The sequence below is a fragment of the Hippocampus comes genome, unplaced genomic scaffold, assembly GCF_001891065.2.
Source record: "Hippocampus comes isolate QL1 unplaced genomic scaffold, H_comes_QL1_v1.1 scaffold85, whole genome shotgun sequence".
NCBI classification, from domain to species: Eukaryota; Metazoa; Chordata; class Actinopteri; order Syngnathiformes; family Syngnathidae; genus Hippocampus; species Hippocampus comes.
This window is the reverse complement of record NW_017805540.1, coordinates 5398829-5416353: the sequence shown is the minus strand read 5'-3', so window position 1 is coordinate 5416353 and position 17525 is coordinate 5398829. Positions and strand designations below refer to the sequence as shown.

The 17525-nt window shown below is 42.4% G+C and overlaps 2 protein-coding genes across 5 annotated transcripts in view; one reads left to right on the top strand and one right to left on the bottom strand.

Annotated features, from left to right (window-relative positions):
* LOC109521281 (calcium-binding mitochondrial carrier protein Aralar1-like) overlaps positions 1–15194 on the bottom strand; it is a 24876-nt gene extending 9682 nt beyond the window's left edge. The window contains exons 1-17 of one of the 3 annotated variants that reach the window (XM_019879062.1): positions 15117–15134; positions 14870–15033; positions 14407–14460; positions 11436–11581; positions 10706–10821; positions 10212–10351; positions 9948–10094; positions 7485–7623; positions 5650–5743; positions 5463–5547; positions 4657–4744; positions 4419–4577; positions 4262–4314; positions 2916–2996; positions 2688–2828; positions 2456–2594; positions 1086–1244 (exon numbers count right to left, since the gene is read on the bottom strand). In XM_019879062.1, coding sequence (XP_019734621.1) covers positions 1086–1244; positions 2456–2594; positions 2688–2828; positions 2916–2996; positions 4262–4314; positions 4419–4577; positions 4657–4744; positions 5463–5547; positions 5650–5743; positions 7485–7623; positions 9948–10094; positions 10212–10351; positions 10706–10821; positions 11436–11545 — 1651 coding nt within the window. In that variant the 5' untranslated portion in view covers positions 11546–11581; positions 14407–14460; positions 14870–15033; positions 15117–15134. Of the gene's footprint in view, positions 1–1085; positions 1245–2455; positions 2595–2687; positions 2829–2915; positions 2997–4261; positions 4315–4418; positions 4578–4656; positions 4745–5462; positions 5548–5649; positions 5744–7484; positions 7624–9947; positions 10095–10211; positions 10352–10705; positions 10822–11435; positions 11582–14406; positions 14461–14869 lie in introns of all 3 variants that reach the window. The other 2 variants (XM_019879060.1, XM_019879061.1) reach the window with 2 other exon arrangements.
* Positions 15195–16985: 1791 nt separating this feature from the next.
* The window catches only part of metap1d (methionyl aminopeptidase type 1D (mitochondrial)), a 5447-nt gene continuing 4907 nt past the window's right edge, over positions 16986–17525 (top strand). Inside the window, exon 1 of one of the 2 annotated variants that reach the window (XM_019879063.1) lies at positions 16986–17081. In XM_019879063.1, the coding sequence (XP_019734622.1) occupies positions 17042–17081 (40 nt within the window). In that variant the 5' untranslated portion in view covers positions 16986–17041. The remainder of the gene's footprint in view (positions 17082–17525) is intronic. The other variant, XM_019879065.1, reaches the window with a different exon arrangement.

Here is a 17525-nt window from a genome sequence, read left to right as displayed (position 1 = left end):
GCATAAGAAGCCAGCTCAATGGCAAGAATAAGACCCGGGCAATAAACAGCTAGGCCGTGCCAGTGATCAGATACCCTGCAGGAATAATAAGGTGGCCAAAGGAAGAGATTCAGACCACGGACGTTAAGACCCGAAAGCTCCTAACCATGCATGGAGGCTTCCATCCCAAATCCAGCACCCAGAGACTGTACGCATGCCGTAAGGAAGGAGGCCGGGGACTAGTGAGTGTGAGAGCCACTGTCCAGGATGAAACATCCAAGCTCTGTGAATACATCAAAGAGAAGGCTCCAACAGATGACGTACTCAGAGAATGTCTCAGACAATGGGGAACAGAGGATGAGGAGCTGGAAGAGGGACCATCATAGGAGGACAGGCCCCTACACGGGATGTACTACCGGACCATAACTGAAGTGGTTGATCTGAGCTGGAGAGAGCCTGGAAGGTAAAGGTGACAGTCGTGTCTGTTGTGGTCGGAGCACTCGGGGCAGTGACCCCCAAACTAGATGAGTGGTTGCAACAGATTCCGGGAAAAACATCGGACATCTCAGTCCAAAAATGTGCAGTGCTGGGAACAGCAAGGATACTGCGCAGAGCCCTCAAGCTTCCTGGCCTCTGGTAGAGGACCCGAGCTGAATGAGGGATGGACACCACCCGAGGGGTGAGACGAGGATTTTTATTTATTTATTTTTTTTTAAATGTCAGACAATAGACCGAAATTATTTCAAAATTGTGACAAAAAAGGTAAGGGAGCTCCGAGGGTCATGAGCATGTCTTCAAAAGTTGCTAAGTGAAAACTTGAACAATATCTCAATAAATTTTCCACACCGTCACTTATATTTGTTTTTTTAATTAAAAGTAAATAAATAAATAGTACCCTGAATTCAACAAAGTTTTGAATTAATTTCTCACCAGCGGTCAGAAGAAGAAGTAAAAAGGGGAAAAAAAAAGTCGCTCCAATCAAGACCTTAAGGAAGCGAATAATACCGCCCTACACACCCCGTCACTGTCATTCCATCATCACACTTGGACACACTTTCACACACTCATTCCCTCTCACACACTCTCTCTCTCTTTCACTCACTGACCTCCGGCTCCCTTCCAAAGAGCTCGGAATCCTTCCTCCCGCATGATCTTCCGGAAGCAATCAATGACTCCGGAATAGGTGGTCTGACCCGCCCGGGCGGCCACTTGCAGACGAGTCTTGATGACGTCAGCTGGCGTCACGAGCGAGGCTGCAGGTATGCCTGGGAAATCAAGCCGGAAGAGACGACTGCTGAGATTGGCCCGATGACACAAGTTCCGAATACCCTTCCGACTGGCGGGTCACACATTTTCTGTGGAACTTTTCCTCAGCTATTTGAAAGTAACGGTTGTGTCAAGAAAGAACTGTGATGAGTCTCAATTGAGACCTTACAATATGTGTGTTGTGGAGGAGCAAGGCTTAGCCTGGGTTGTTAGCGGAAGCTACGGAAGGAGAGTCTTTGGTGGATTTGTTTTTATGGTATTTGTGACACTTTCAGAAAGAAGGACAGAGTGGACAGAGAAGCAGAACGTGAGACTACGATGGCCAGCAATACAGAAATGTCTCTTAGTTCAGTGATGCAGTAAATCCACAGTAATTTTACTGTGTTCATTTTGTTGTTTGTAGTTAAAGGACTGCGATTGGCTGGCAACTGGTTCAGGGTTGTCCCTCGCCTACTGCCCGAAGAGAGCTGGGATAGTTAAAGGATATAAGAAAAAGGAGAGTTTTTAAAAATTGATTTTTTGAAACTCCATTGCACTAAATGTGCATCGAATTACTGCTCAGTGACAGTGGTGTTTCATTTTCGACAATGATGTGCAGTTGTGCTAAGAAGGCCAGGAAGTAGTGAAGTGTAAAGATTGATGTGGAGCACACGACGCACTTGTATTTTACTTTGCAGGTTGAGTAAAGAAAGAAATAGAGCAACTCCAGGACTCCTGCTAATTTGTTTTTTCAAATTTACAACTCCTCACAGTCGGTTCTGCTAAGCCACGTTTCGCGCGGGTGGAAGTTTTCGACCTCCTCTTTTTGTTGCATTGCCTTTTGAAGAAGAGCAATCATAGCAAGAATAGAATCAGCGGAAGCCCATACTGAGCAACTCCTTGGAAAATGGACCTTGCAGTTCAACAACGCATTTGGGTCTGGAATTTATTACTGTATTCCAAATTGAATCACTAGCAAAGAGAAATCTGTTTTAGAAATCCAAGCCAGCAGAAGATGGATTTTTGGATAACTCTTATTAGGTGACACTGAGCGAGTATCCTGTGGTGTGGGGGTGTCGGTGTTTCCCCCAGCCCCATCTCTAATCTTCTCATAAAACAGTTGGGGCCAGCAACCATAGCTAAATATTTCCAATCGCAAGAGATACACTCTGCGGTGATCATTTTTCAACACGGACTCACATACGGCATACGAAACAGCATCTGCGTTTACCCGCAATTGCTCCAGCCGTGAGAAGCTGCAAGGGGCCGAGCCGACCTTGGTCGTCAGCCATTGTAGACTTGAGGTGGGCGTAGGCGGGGAAATAGATGGCGGAGAAGGGGATGTCCCTCAGGAAACAGGCCTTAGCTCCCTAGAAACGCAATGCGCAGCAAAGCACCACCAAAGAGTGAGTGTAACCAAGAGGCGGCGGCGGCTTGCGGAATGTACCGGGACATATTTTTACCTTGTAGAGTCCAAAGAAGCCCAAGTCTCGCACCACGTTGAGCGCGCTAACTCGAGGCCCGGTGGTGATCTCGCCTGCCACCTGCAGACGGATTTTCACTATCTCCAGAGGGTTAGTAAAGATCACCTGGGAGCCTCCAGCCTGTAAGAACCATGGCAACAAGAGCTTGTTAACACACTTGCGCTACCCCTTTCACATGGGTGCTTAATGGCGCGTGATGCCACTTACACAGCCGCCAGCCAAGATCTCTGCGAGCAAAGGGATTGAGTTGTCCTTGTCGGTGAACTTGTCTCGTACAAAGTCATTCACCTGTGAAGTGCAAGTACAAATAAAGTTAGCAGGTTTGTCTGTCTGGGAAAAAAAGCCACCATTCATTTCAAACAATGTCAGATTTTTTTTTTCCCCCAAGAACTAAAGGCATATTTTCTCAAGAATATAAAGCCAAGATTCTTTGTTTTTTTTTTAAAGGCATCATAAGAAGTTGAATTGTTTTTGCACTTTACTTCTTCCCTTGTTAAACTTTCACTTCAGCATTTTAATGTTAGATTTCAGCTTGGCAACAGTTAAAGCATGAATCTTGCCAAATTTCTAAAGTGCAAAAACTACATACGGTTCACGACTTTATTTAGGGCTGTGGCTTTCAAAAATAACGAGGGTTAAAATCAGTTATTCTACTGATTATCCTTTTAATTAATCAAGAAAAAAAATACATTGCATTATGAACAATAATAATACAAAATGTGCATGTGAAGTGCAAGAATAACTTTTCTCCACTTTGGCTCGGTGTGACAAGAGACCGAGAAAGGTTCTGAGACGCTAATGGGTGAGTAGCTGCATTCTGCATTGTTTGGGGGGGAAAAGAGTGTCTATCGGGGTTTAAGGTTTGATCTAAGTTTTTACAAGTCCAGTTTGCCATGTTATAATGTGGAGAACTGAAGCATTCCATTTTCTCAAAAGCAGTGTGCCTTATAATCCAATGCACCTTATAAATGGATCAATATTGTGATTTCTTGGACGTAGTATTCTAAATGTTCTGTAAAGCGCTTTGTTGCAGCTGCAGCGGTGGTGATAGCTCTATATAAATTAATTGTATTGTATTCCTTCAGCATAGCTCTATCTAGTGGATGCATAACGCAACCGCAGCCACTATTGTAGCTTCTACTCTATGCACCGTATAATGCGGTGTGCCCTATATATGATAAGAGTTTCAAAATACGCCATTGAAGGTGCGCCTTATACTCCAAAGCGCCTTAGAGTGCGTAAAATATGGTAACTAAAAATCTAGTTTTTCCGAATCCACGAGTACTCTGTCGAATTTTCAGTAGGATACACGTGAACGCTGGAAATTTCAACAATTGCAGCCCTCACATTAACATTACATTGTTGTATTTCTGTTTAGCAAAATCTTTGTCCATGGGATTAACCTACAAACAAACATAAAAATAAATTAATTGCTCCTCATGGCAAAAAAAAGAAGTTATTTTGAGCCTGTCGTGATCCAAAATGTTCATCCCGGTTGATCTCTACATTAGTGTACGAACGGAGGGGGTTGTGGAGGTGGGGAGGGGACTCACAGTGAGTTTGATGGCTTTCTCAGGCGCCACGCCAATGAGCTGAGGAACCAGACCTGCGGGTCATCATGCGTGAGAAGCGTTTGTAGTCGTTTGCGATGCCAACTGGTTAGTCGAATCGAAGTGACGGAACAGGCAGGAGTGGATCACTGTGGCGTACCTCTGTAGAAGCCAAAGAAGCCTTCGTAGCGGAGTACTTTCTTAGCGCAGTCAAAGCTGTTCTTGTACATCAGCTCCCCGACAAACGAACCTGTGGACCTCTGGTTCTGCATTCGGGTCTTCACCAAATCGATTGGGTACACAGCCGTGGCGCCCGTCGCTGGGCATAGAAACAAGAGTTTGGAGCAAAACGGATTCTGTCACGATGTCGATGGCCGCAAGGGAGAAGAAGAACTCACCTCCAGCAATAGAGCCCAAAGTGAACCTGTAAGCAGATTCTGCAATTTGCAGCCACACAGGCCTCGAACTGTCCCCTTGAGCCTGAGTCTGGGGAATCATAAAATGGAAAATGACGCCCGATGTAAGTGTTGAATAGTGAATTGGTATGGTATTTCCGAAAACAGAGCCCTCCACTCTTAATTAACTGCCCCATCCCCATTTATCACAAATAAGTGACGCAACATTCCCCGCTTCATGAGCCATTTGGAGTTACTACTTTGCTGTAATTAACGACTACGACTGGTACCGGCGTGTGTCGTGCTACACACCTTGAATGAACACACACAATTTGCATGGCAGGAATGGCAATGCAAATATGCAGCGCACTCCAACATTCCCTTCAAAGCATACTGTAATAAGTTTCAAAATATTACACTGACTGCAAATGAGGTGTGTACGCAATAGAGCTGTTACGAGTCAATACTTTTACAATTAATTATTTCATCCATTAAGTAAATAATTGATACAATTTTAGTTGGCTTTTTTCCTTCTTCAAGATTACTGTTTATTTATCAATGGTTAATTATTTCTGAATTTTAAGTGATTAAAAAAACAATGAAGCAATATCACAGGAAACGGGTAGATGTTGTATTTGCAAACATTTTAAAACTGATTCGGGTACTTGTTCGGTCATTTTCCAAAGTTAAAGCAGATGATCGCAAATGTTTTATCTTAAATAGTTGAATTAATAAACACCAATGGGGAGATTACACATACACTATGTACACGATTTAATGTGTGAGATGGGCAGTGGGGGACAAGTTACCTGTTTTTGGGTTTCAGCCAGGTTATATGGAAGACTTCCTTCTTCCAGGGGAGCGATTCTCTCAATATCGGCAAGATTCAGGCGCCTGACACACAAGTACAGAGATGAGCCACTGTTGACAACTGATAAAAGAAGTGTTAACTTGACCCCGTTTGTTGGTTTTACAGCAATACACGAGTGTGTTTACCCAGAGGGGGAGTGCAGGCCTGATAACTGGTAAAGGATGTCAATCTCCATTGGCGTGATTTGACCAAACTTGTTGGCAGCATGAACAAACTCCTCTGTAGGGGACAGATAATAAGATGTACTCAAACACACACACACACACACACACACACACACACACACACACACACACACACACACACACAAAATAAAAATTTGCTTTCACATAGTTTAGAGACCCACGCCAATGAGCTGAGGAACCAGACCTGCGGGTCATCATGCGTGAGAAGCGTTTGTAGTCGTTTGCGATGCCAACTGGTTAGTCGAATCGAAGTGACGGAACAGGCAGGAGTGGATCACTGTGGCGTACCTCTGTAGAAGCCAAAGAAGCCTTCGTAGCGGAGTACTTTCTTAGCGCAGTCAAAGCTGTTCTTGTACATCAGCTCCCCGACAAACGAACCTGTGGACCTCTGGTTCTGCATTCGGGTCTTCACCAAATCGATTGGGTACACAGCCGTGGCGCCCGTCGCTGGGCATAGAAACAAGAGTTTGGAGCAAAACGGATTCTGTCACGATGTCGATGGCCGCAAGGGAGAAGAAGAACTCACCTCCAGCAATAGAGCCCAAAGTGAACCTGTAAGCAGATTCTGCAATTTGCAGCCACACAGGCCTCGAACTGTCCCCTTGAGCCTGAGTCTGGGGAATCATAAAATGGAAAATGACGCCCGATGTAAGTGTTGAATAGTGAATTGGTATGGTATTTCCGAAAACAGAGCCCTCCACTCTTAATTAACTGCCCCATCCCCATTTATCACAAATAAGTGACGCAACATTCCCCGCTTCATGAGCCATTTGGAGTTACTACTTTGCTGTAATTAACGACTACGACTGGTACCGGCGTGTGTCGTGCTACACACCTTGAATGAACACACACAATTTGCATGGCAGGAATGGCAATGCAAATATGCAGCGCACTCCAACATTCCCTTCAAAGCATACTGTAATAAGTTTCAAAATATTACACTGACTGCAAATGAGGTGTGTACGCAATAGAGCTGTTACGAGTCAATACTTTTACAATTAATTATTTCATCCATTAAGTAAATAATTGATACAATTTTAGTTGGCTTTTTTCCTTCTTCAAGATTACTGTTTATTTATCAATGGTTAATTATTTCTGAATTTTAAGTGATTAAAAAAACAATGAAGCAATATCACAGGAAACGGGTAGATGTTGTATTTGCAAACATTTTAAAACTGATTCGGGTACTTGTTCGGTCATTTTCCAAAGTTAAAGCAGATGATCGCAAATGTTTTATCTTAAATAGTTGAATTAATAAACACCAATGGGGAGATTACACATACACTATGTACACGATTTAATGTGTGAGATGGGCAGTGGGGGACAAGTTACCTGTTTTTGGGTTTCAGCCAGGTTATATGGAAGACTTCCTTCTTCCAGGGGAGCGATTCTCTCAATATCGGCAAGATTCAGGCGCCTGACACACAAGTACAGAGATGAGCCACTGTTGACAACTGATAAAAGAAGTGTTAACTTGACCCCGTTTGTTGGTTTTACAGCAATACACGAGTGTGTTTACCCAGAGGGGGAGTGCAGGCCTGATAACTGGTAAAGGATGTCAATATCCATTGGCGTGATCCATTGGCGTGATTTGACCAAACTTGTTGGCAGCATGAACAAACTCCTCTGTAGGGGACAGATAATAAGATGTACTCAAACACACACACACACACACACACACACACACACACACACACACACACACACACACACACACAAAATAAAAATTTGCTTTCACATAGTTTAGAGACAGAAAAAAAAATAACTGCACGCACCTTTGGTGACCAACGTGTCATTCCAGGAGCCGGCCAGTGTGCTGTAGATTTTGCGGATCAGCTCCATGTTGTTGAGGAGGGAGTTGAAGGCGTTGAAGTAAGAGAAGCTAACCAGGTGCGAGGTGCTGCCTCCAGCTGCCTGAGAAGAGAAAGCCACCAAAAAAAAAAAAAAAGAAAAAAAAAGCACCATTTCATTACAGCTCAATCTCATGTCTCGAGTATTTTGTACTACTATTGAGAGGAGACCAGTTCATCGCGGCGCATATGCTCAAGACCCACCAAAATCCAGTTGTACGTCAAACAAAATGATTCAAGCAGCCGTTCTTTATGCATTTGAATGCAAGAAAATTGCAAGCATGAAAATGGAAAAATCCACAACTTCATGTCTGGTAGTGGCCATGTGTTCGTTTATGTGCCTAAGTGCAGAGCCACAAGGGGCGGATCTTGAGTGATGATGGCGAGTTTGCATGTGAGTGTCCAGGCGTGAGCTGCCGCTGACAACAGCTCCTGCATGAGTCTCGTCATTGTTTTTAATAAGTGTTTCGTAGGTCTTCCGTTGAATAAATAGCTGGAAAGTGCACCACCAACTGTGGCTCTCTTTTCCAAGAAAGTATCCTGTAAAAATCCGTTTAAAAATGATGGTTACAAGCCACAAATTTCCACGGAAATGATGTCTTCGATAAACTGATTCACTCTATAAAAAATAAATCTGCAAAAAAGCAGGGGCGCAAACAACACTGATGACTACCTAAAAAAGACAGACAGTACTTGCTCTGGAAAAAAAAATTCTAAGCAGAAGCTTCTCTGATGTTGCAAGACTGCAGGTAAATTAGTACATGAGTTGAGGATTGGGTCATATGATTTTTGTTGTTGGGTGAAATCTGACCACCACGCATTAGGGCTGAATAACTTTGAAAAAGAATCGAATTGCACTCCCCCCCGCCTTAATATCACAATTGTGATTTAATATGCGCTTCATTTTTCAAGGCCCTCTTCCTTTGCATTTAATAAAAAACACAACCAATACATTAATCTGCATTACAATAAACCAGATTTATTAGACAGGATTAGCTTTCCACTAACATTAAGGCAAATGAACTATCAATTTAATATGAAAGTGTCAGAGATGCTCGCTCGGACAGTTGAACAGTCAGACTCAGGAAGGGATTGTCTTTTCTGCCAGCAGGAGGCGCAGTTTTCTACGAAGCCACTCAGGCGCGCTTCTCAACTGACACCTGACCTCTGCAGCCTCTGCCGGCACCGATGCGCCCCTCAGAGGCCAAAACATCTCTCGGTACAAACAATGGATACCTTGTTAATTCAATGGGTATATTTCGCATGAATTGAGACACTGCACAAACTCAAGGACATCTTATCGTGCTGCCCACCCAAAGTTGAACCTTCCTGTTTGTACTATCAGTTAACAAGGCCTCAGTTTCATTCAGCTCAAGTTGGCCCTTTTTTCTGTGTGCTCTCAACACATGCTTTCAAGGTCAATCAAGCATACAACAAAATGAAACTTTTAAACATGATAACTTTGAGTTTGTCTACTCTATCAGAAAGATAGCTTGTTGTTGTTGTTAACTTGCTCAACACTTTGACGTGCAGTCATTTTACTTGAGAAAACCTTTATTCGTCTCACATTAAGCATTCGCTGCACCAACTTCACAAAATTCTACCAAACAAGTGTGCTCTAAAAAAAAAAGTCACTAAGTCAGATGACAACAATAATGTCAACAAATCTGTGGCTTTAACATGTCACCTTTTCATATTTCATGAAATAATGGCACTTCTTAAAGCAACACGGCACTGAAAATTCCTTTCCCTTCATTCGACGAGGCAGTGTGAATAAACATTAATAGTGGATATATCAATGGCATCTGATTTCCCCAACAAAAGTTTCAGGCGATTAACTGAAGCCACACTACGAAAATATTCAAACGAATGTCTGCACCGACCTGTAATAATTGAGTTATTTATTTATTTTTAATGAGTTACAGCAGAAACTTGGGGAAGGTTCACACACCTTCATTCATCGATTCGCCTGCTACTCCAGGAGTTGGCAAACAGTCCCAAGAGGCAAAAAGAGTGGCAAATAGTTGCCCATCTTCGCAACGACTATCCCAAATAGCAGCAAATAGTTGCCCTCTAACTTTCACAAACACAGCGTTGTCTCGAAGCATCGCTAAAAGAGGCTAAATGTGGCGAATGAAAGAGGCGACCTCCTGATTTGTGTCAACATTTAACAAAAACAAAAAAACAAACAAACAAAAAAAAAAAAGGTTGACCAACCTAATATTCCCTATCTTCGCAAGCATTCACCGCCCTGTGAGAGACCACCCAAGGCAGAGGTTCAAAAGAAACAAATGCACAAACCTGGCCAAAAGTGAGCTGTTCATGTTCATGGGATTAACATCACCTGGTGGAAAAAAAAAAAAAAAAGACTGTCACAAACTAACTCACCGAGACGAGGTTCTCCTCCACAAAGGGTGTGAGCATGTGGTGCCTGATGGTGGCCATAATGTCAGAGAAGTCCAAGGCGGAGATGACTCCATTCTTCCCTTTGTCCTTCTGGGCAAAGGCCTGCCGAGCATGCTCCAACTGCAGCTCCTGCAAGAGAATTACACTGTGAAGCTGCGCTAAAACACAGGACGCAATTTAGTGTCCCGTTGCGGTGCGACAAGGAAGTGAAAAGCAAACGCCGAGATGTTTCTTGGGTCAAAATACCTGCAGGAATTGGGTGAATTCGAGGTAGTTGAGACGTTTCTTGCGGTCGTGGCCAAAGTGCAAATGGATGAACTCACAGTCCCAGTTGAAGGGAATGTGGTGGTGCACGGTGGTCTGGCTGAAAATGTCCCGTACATTTTCTGTGGCAAAATTACACATATTTAAAAAGATAGGACTTCAAACTCAGAGTAGCGCAAAGACTTGTGTTTTCTCAGACAAAGAGGGAAACAGTCAGTTCATACATGCTGGAGGGAGCTAGAAAGAGCAATTATCGGGTTCAAAGAGTCACGGTAGGAAAAGTCCATATCTGCCGGGGACTACACAAACACACACAGAAGGTGCACTGACGATGAGGCACGCAAACACAGAGGGCATCAAGTTGGGAACCGGACCAACGGCAAGCAATGCTGTGTGGGTTTACGGCTCAACTGGTCACATGACTCGAGCCCGAAGGCGGTCAACAAACAAAAGACGAGACAATGGCACGTACGTACCAAAGGAAATGTCTCCAGTTCCAGTCTTGTCAAAGAGCTGGAAGGCAACTATGAAGAGAGCGTCAGGTGCACACAAGACGGACTCAAAAGCAAGAAACTCCTGGAAAGAGATGAGCCTGTCCAAGCAGTCAGACAACAAAAACATTTATTGATTCAATCTTAAAGAAGTAATTGAGGTCATAACGGATCAAATAAATGTCTCAAAGTAGTAGTTCTCAAAGTGCTCTCGCTAGGAGTACAACTAGTGGTATGCGGGCTCTTTCTGGTGGTACACAAAAATATCCATTTAATACAAATAAAGATTTCCAACTTGTAATGCAATTTATGAGATCAGAAGGACGCTTGTCGCTAGACGTACTGCCTGTTTACATTTTTTGTTTTGAAATCCAGTACAGGACTTTTTTTTGTAGTATAGTACATTTTGAAGTACACATTAGTTGTGTTTAACTTTTAAATGCAGTGCAATACGTTCACATTTAATATTCAAGAAAAGTTTTTGAAACAATTTTATGCAATACTTTTGAATGAAACGTTACGTGTGCTTCTGCTCTATTCCTGTATTATAATGCTAACATTCAAATTACATAAAAGACATGCGTGTGTATTGTCTGTGTGTCATTTGTGCACAAGTTGTCGATTTTATCTTTATGAGGTAACAGTAGCAAGTGCTTTATCAGCCACCGTTTAACAATTAGTACTGAGTAATGTTTTGGGGGTTCGTGGCACAAACCCGTCCTTGGTGGTGTCGGCCACAGCAGCCAGCAGTTGTACAGTTTTGGGGTTGTGATGGAGCTGTGTTTGCAGTCCCAGGTACTTCTGGACAAAGTCTCCAGGGGTCATGAACCTGTCTCCATCCTTGTCCACTTCGCTGGCATACTGACGGTACAAAAAGACATACGAGAAGATTTATGTTGAAGTCGGCCATTGTGACTTGGGGACTTCAGCTTCACAGACCACATAACGCTTCACGCTGCTTTGTGTGTGTGACGCGTGCACTATTAAATAATCACATTCATGCGTCGCATGAGCATCACTTTACATCGGGCGTAGAAATAAAAGTAGTGTGTTTCCGGTAACATGAAATTTCAGCATAGGGTCGGTAGGTACAAAGTTTTTTTTTTAATCTCCCCCCCCCCCCATCAAAAAATTTAAACAAAATAACCATAAAACATAAAACATAAAACAAAGAGACACTGAAACCCCTGCTTGCGGCGAGAGTTGGGTACCCGGCGGCTGGGTGTTACAGCCATCTCGTTACCTCTGCGTCCCGCGTCCTAGAAGCATAATTTTCCCACGTGACACACAGTTCCAAATAATGTGCGTTTTTGGGACGCAAGGAAATTTCTCAGTCAAAACAAACAAACAAAAAAAAACTACGGCAAGCCTGAGGATTTCACGGTAACAATAGTTACCGGTAGCGTGTCGTTTCCGTGGCGTCATTTGAACGGTACCGAAAAATAGTTTAACCATTAAAGTCACCGCACACAACTTGACTGTGTGATCAACGTGATTTCACTGTGCCTCTATGTGTGTTTGTGGTGTGGTGTGTTTCTTCTAATTTACTTTCATTTTGTTTTGTTTTCAGTGTTGGGGGGGACGCAACAGATAACGTTATGTGCGCATGCGGGTTGCTATTTAAGTCCGCAAACTGAGGAATCGCGCGGATGAAAGTTTGAGATGGCGGCGAAAAAAACTCACAAAGGTCTACTAATTACGACATTTAAGAAATGGGAATGCCAGTCTGATTTTTCGTATGAATCGTCCAAAGGGCGTATCACTCATCTCACCTGGGATGTATGCACAGAACATGAGAGCGAGATCCGACGAGAGGCACGATTACGAGGCAAGTTGGTCATTAGATTTGTAGGCTAATCGCTATGAAAAATATTATGAAACAGTATTGGTAATTCTATAATTTACTGGTTGTAGCATGGTACCTTTATGAATAAAACATTCGTCACAAGGCGTAGTAATGCTAATGTTAACTGTTGGTAGAACTAATGATGACGTGTGTTAAATTTGAAGGTTGTTTGAAAAAAATGCCGACCGTAAAGTTTTTTTTCGAGGTAGAAATTCTCGGTCAGTCGGGATACCGGAAACACACTACTTTTTTTTCTACGCCTCATCAACAGTCTTGCTAATCCGCAGCATTTCAGTTAGAACACCTTCAAGGACCACCTTTGTTTGGAAAAGCTACAGGGGAAAGAGCCAACTGAAACGGTTGAGGGGGGAAAAAAAGTCAAAGGATGGTGATCGGACAATTCTGTCAATTATTCATAATACATTTTTCAGTGATTCCCCACCCCCCCAAAAAAAAAAACAACTTACATAATTTCAACGATTAGACTCCCTTCTAAATTCAGTGCGGTACATGTGATGGTAGACACAAGTATAATTGGTTCTGTGAGCAGGCTCAGGACTTAAAACACTATATCGCCAATGTCCTGAAAACACTATATCGACTATATCCTTTTCTCTGACGGGCTAGCATTAAGTACGTGGATTTGAAGGCAAAGTTGTGTTTAGTTTGATGGTAAACCATAAATTAGAAGAAGCAAAACTACAGTATTCTGGCCAGCAGCCAGGCTGGCTGGTCCTGATGTATTCAAAGTTACGTCACTGTCCGACACACATCATCCTAGAGGCTGGCCATGATGTCTCACAACAAATTAACATATTCCCAGGTGTCATATATCTGTTGTGGGCGGCACCTCAACAAATTCGGACATGTCAGACTGACCCGACTGAGCGAGTGGATGTATCTTTTTGGCTTGAGCTCGTGTGCTATTCAACCCCGTGCATGTCCTCGCAAGTACCAACAAGGGCTTGTCATGCAAGGGTCACATGGTCAGTCACACATTGGCCATGCCGAGAACATTGTGAAGGTTAACTGTTACTGTAATAAGCCAAGGTGGCTTATGGACTGCACAAGTATTTTTTTTTTAATACGAAATGTGATCAGTGGAATGGCCCGGCTGGTAAAAGGCTCCTTAAGCACTTGTTTGCGTGTGCTCTCAGCTGACAACAATGCTTGCCCCTTTATTAAGCCTCACGCTGAAGGAAAACAACACTGCCAAACAAGCTGACACGCACCCCTAACGCATGTGTTTTGAGCCTTGACAAGTCACTCAAGAGATTCAACTTTAAATGTCAGCATATTTGGTTTCAATCACTTGTCATTTAGAGTTTGAGTTTCATTTTCTACTTCGTACATGAAGCAAAACAGCTGCCTTTTACGGCCATTTAGCGTTGGCAAACAGTGTAATTTAAAACCTGTGACACAAACTCCTCAGCTCACTTACTAAGCAAAATCAGACTGGGCTCACTCTTTCTTCTCATGCACAGTCTGAGCCAGTCTTTGCTAATCTTTTTTTTTTTTTAAGCCAAGGTATTGGAAAAATCCCACACCAGGGCACCAAACAAAAATGTCACAAAAAGTAGGAATGAATAATGATGGTCTCTTCTAAATTTAGTTACTCAGTGTGAAATCTGGGCCTGTTCAACTAAACACATACTTGCACCAAGTTATGCATTTAATTGTTCTGCCTCTCACTATACATCGCTGAGATGAACAGAAGTGTATTTTCAACTATTAAGTATTTTTTGACAAATTAAGCTACACACTGGTGAGCTACTGCACCTTGATTCAATCACGCTCACAAAAATTAAATCAAAACATATTTTAAAAGTGCAATACTCACCTTCTGGAAGATTGCTTTGAGCTCACTTGGATCCCCGCGTTTGGTTGATTGCACCTAAAAATAAAAAAATATATATATAGAAAAATCCAACAAAAATTATACAAGGGTGATAGGGAATTTAAGGCTGTTTGCACATCCCTTCCCCCTAACAAATATTTTAATTATAGCTTATGTTGGTGTGGAAGGCCAGCACAAAGACGCACGTGTACATTTTAGCTTGCAATGAACCGAACTAACTCTGATACTACCCAACAGAACCGGGCTGGCGGTTGCTCACAGGTCGAACCTCGAACCAGCCCTGGTATCGACAAGCTAACAGCTAGCACGAAAAGGACGCGAACCGTTACAGTGACTCGGGAAAGAAAAAGCAAGTCGGCTAATGGATTAAAAAAAGAGAGAAAGAGGGAGAAAAATAAAAAGACGTCCCGCTTAGCGTTTTTGTCAGGAAGAAAGTAAGACTGACAGCTGGTTAGCATTACGGAGCTATCCTCCCTCCAGCCTGTTGGGAAGTGTCATCAAGGCCAGCAGCCGCCGACCGGCCGCCGGGCGTCAGCTAGCCCGGTGATGCTACAAGGCAGCTCCGAGCACGACGCCCGCTCGTCTGGCACACACTCGCTTCGACTGTTCCTACACACGAAAACGAGCAAAACACCAAGAGAAATGACGGAAGTAGGGGTTGCAAATTGCAAAGGAAACGATGCCGAAGTCACCTTGACCGCCATGCTGGTTTGACGTCACGGATAGTGTGCGGGGGGCTGGGGGGGGGGGGAGAAAGAGTGAGGGAGCAAGAGAGAGACGGAGGAGGAGGAGGAGGCGGAGGAGGCAGGGGGCGCCAATGGGTGCAGACAGTCAAACAAAGTGCCAAAGTCAAGCAGTACAACTAAAAATGTCAACTATTTTACTCATCAAAATGAAACGTTGATGCGACCTTTTGAGCTGGTCCCGCTGATGATGCCGTTTAGCACATTTGTTGCTAGACAGATGATTTGCAATTTTTTTCCGACTATCCTGACAACTTTCCTCACAATAGGTGTCAAACTCATTTTTTATCGCGGGTCACATTGTAGTTAGGATTTATATCAGAGGATCGTGATGATTATGAAATCAAATAAATGTTAAATCGTCACACCGTTGAGTTATGCCACTGTGAAAGCTACACGATGTTCTTTATAAGGATGTCCAACACAATAGCAATGGAATTCTCTTTGCAACCTTTTAGGAAAAATCGACAGACCTTTACATGTCCTAAAATGACGTGTGAGTAACACTGCGTCCAAGGGTGCAGCCAGCTCAACAGAGTGAAGCGCTAACACAAAAATGCAAACGATTCACTTTATCACTTATCAAACCGAATCAGTGTCATTGACGGGCGTGTTGCTTTTCTCACAAACATGAACAGAACACACGGAACAACGAAGAACAACCGATTGAATCTGTGTATCTTTTTTTTTTTTTTTGTATTGTTCTCCTCCCAACTCTGCTCTTGGGATTACCGTTGGCCCAATCTGGAGTCATTTAAGGTAAAAACACATTGGAGTTTCCAGTGTCAGTAGACGAGGGAGCTTTCTTTGGCAAACTCATCTCGAAGTTATGTTAATTCTATCAAAATGTGAACCTGAAAATGTGACTAAATTGATGACTTTGTGTTTTTTGTACACCGAGGTGGCTAACTGTGTTTTCTGTTGTTGAAGGGAGAATGTTTTGGCTTGTAATAACAGCAGGTGTAGAGAGTAAGTCAAAAGTTTTACAGTATTGTGTTGCAAAAAAACAAAGTTCCTACTTATAGTATAAGAGTGTTGTTAGTTTCTATTTCATTTTCCAACGCGTGAAAAGCCGAATGCTGTACTGTATTTTAAAAGAGTTGTGTCGTGTAGTATAGAAAATCGATGGATGGATAATCTTTCTTGCCAAATATTCACCTGCTTTAGTGGCCAGGAAGTGCAAAGCAATACAGGTTAAAAAACTTTGCTTTTTCCCATAACTTTGATTAAGATCTTTCAAATCACCTTTTTTTTCTTGTAGTAATTTCAGAAACCTGTTTTTATTTACTTTACTTTTAAAATGTTCCCGATTTTAAAAAAATAATTCTGTTCATTTAAATATTGCCATTATATGTTTTTTTTTGTAATTTTGGTAAAGCACTTTTGTTTTCTCTGTTATGTTTTATATATAAATGTTTTTAAGTGTTGTGTCTGCTTGTGTTAAGCGCACTGAGTTGCATTGTGTATGAAATGTGCTATGTACATAAAGCTGCCTTGCGTTTATAACACAACTGAAATTCATGACCGATAACAGAAATGTTTTGGCTACTGTTCCAAATCACAAAATAATAATCACCCTACGACTATTATATTGTTTTCACACTTATTTTTTTAATCGTGGCTGAAGAATTATGTGACTTAATTATAAGTACAATGATTTTTTTTTCATTTTCCATTTCAAAACGTTTTTACTTTGAAGAAATATTGATGAATGCAGTGTGATCTAACATCCCATTGTATTTAGAATTTTAATTAAAAACATATTTTGTTTTTACATGCAACAAAATTGATGGATGGATATCCGTCTACAGCCATGCCGTCTCTGATTTGCTGCTCACGTCACATGGCTACTGTACCACGTGACGTGACTTATAATGGCTTCCTACTGCTCTTCGGGATTTGCGACAAGATCTGGTAGGTGACTTAAACAGGACACGCGTATCGGTGAACAACGCACCCGAGTGAAAGGCAGGTGGAACAGTCGTCTTACGTTCACACCACGACTTTGGCATCTGTGCTAACTGTGGGGAAGTATCTCCGGTTGAGCAAATTAATACATTAAAAAACCAGAGGGGAACACACGCACACACGCATTTATTCGAACAGCTTGCGTTTGAATAACATGCGTTTGGACTGATCACTTTTAGCTTTTATCAATAACACATCAATGGTGTTTTGCAAATACAATATATGGAAGACTGTTACACTTATACAAAGCATCGCACTTATATTTTTATCACTAGTATCACTAGTATATCATCATTTAGAAGGTTTTTTTTTCCTCATCTTTCATTTAGCCAAGGCACACATTTTACATTCGGACACATCACAGCACAACACTTAACAAAAATGTCACAA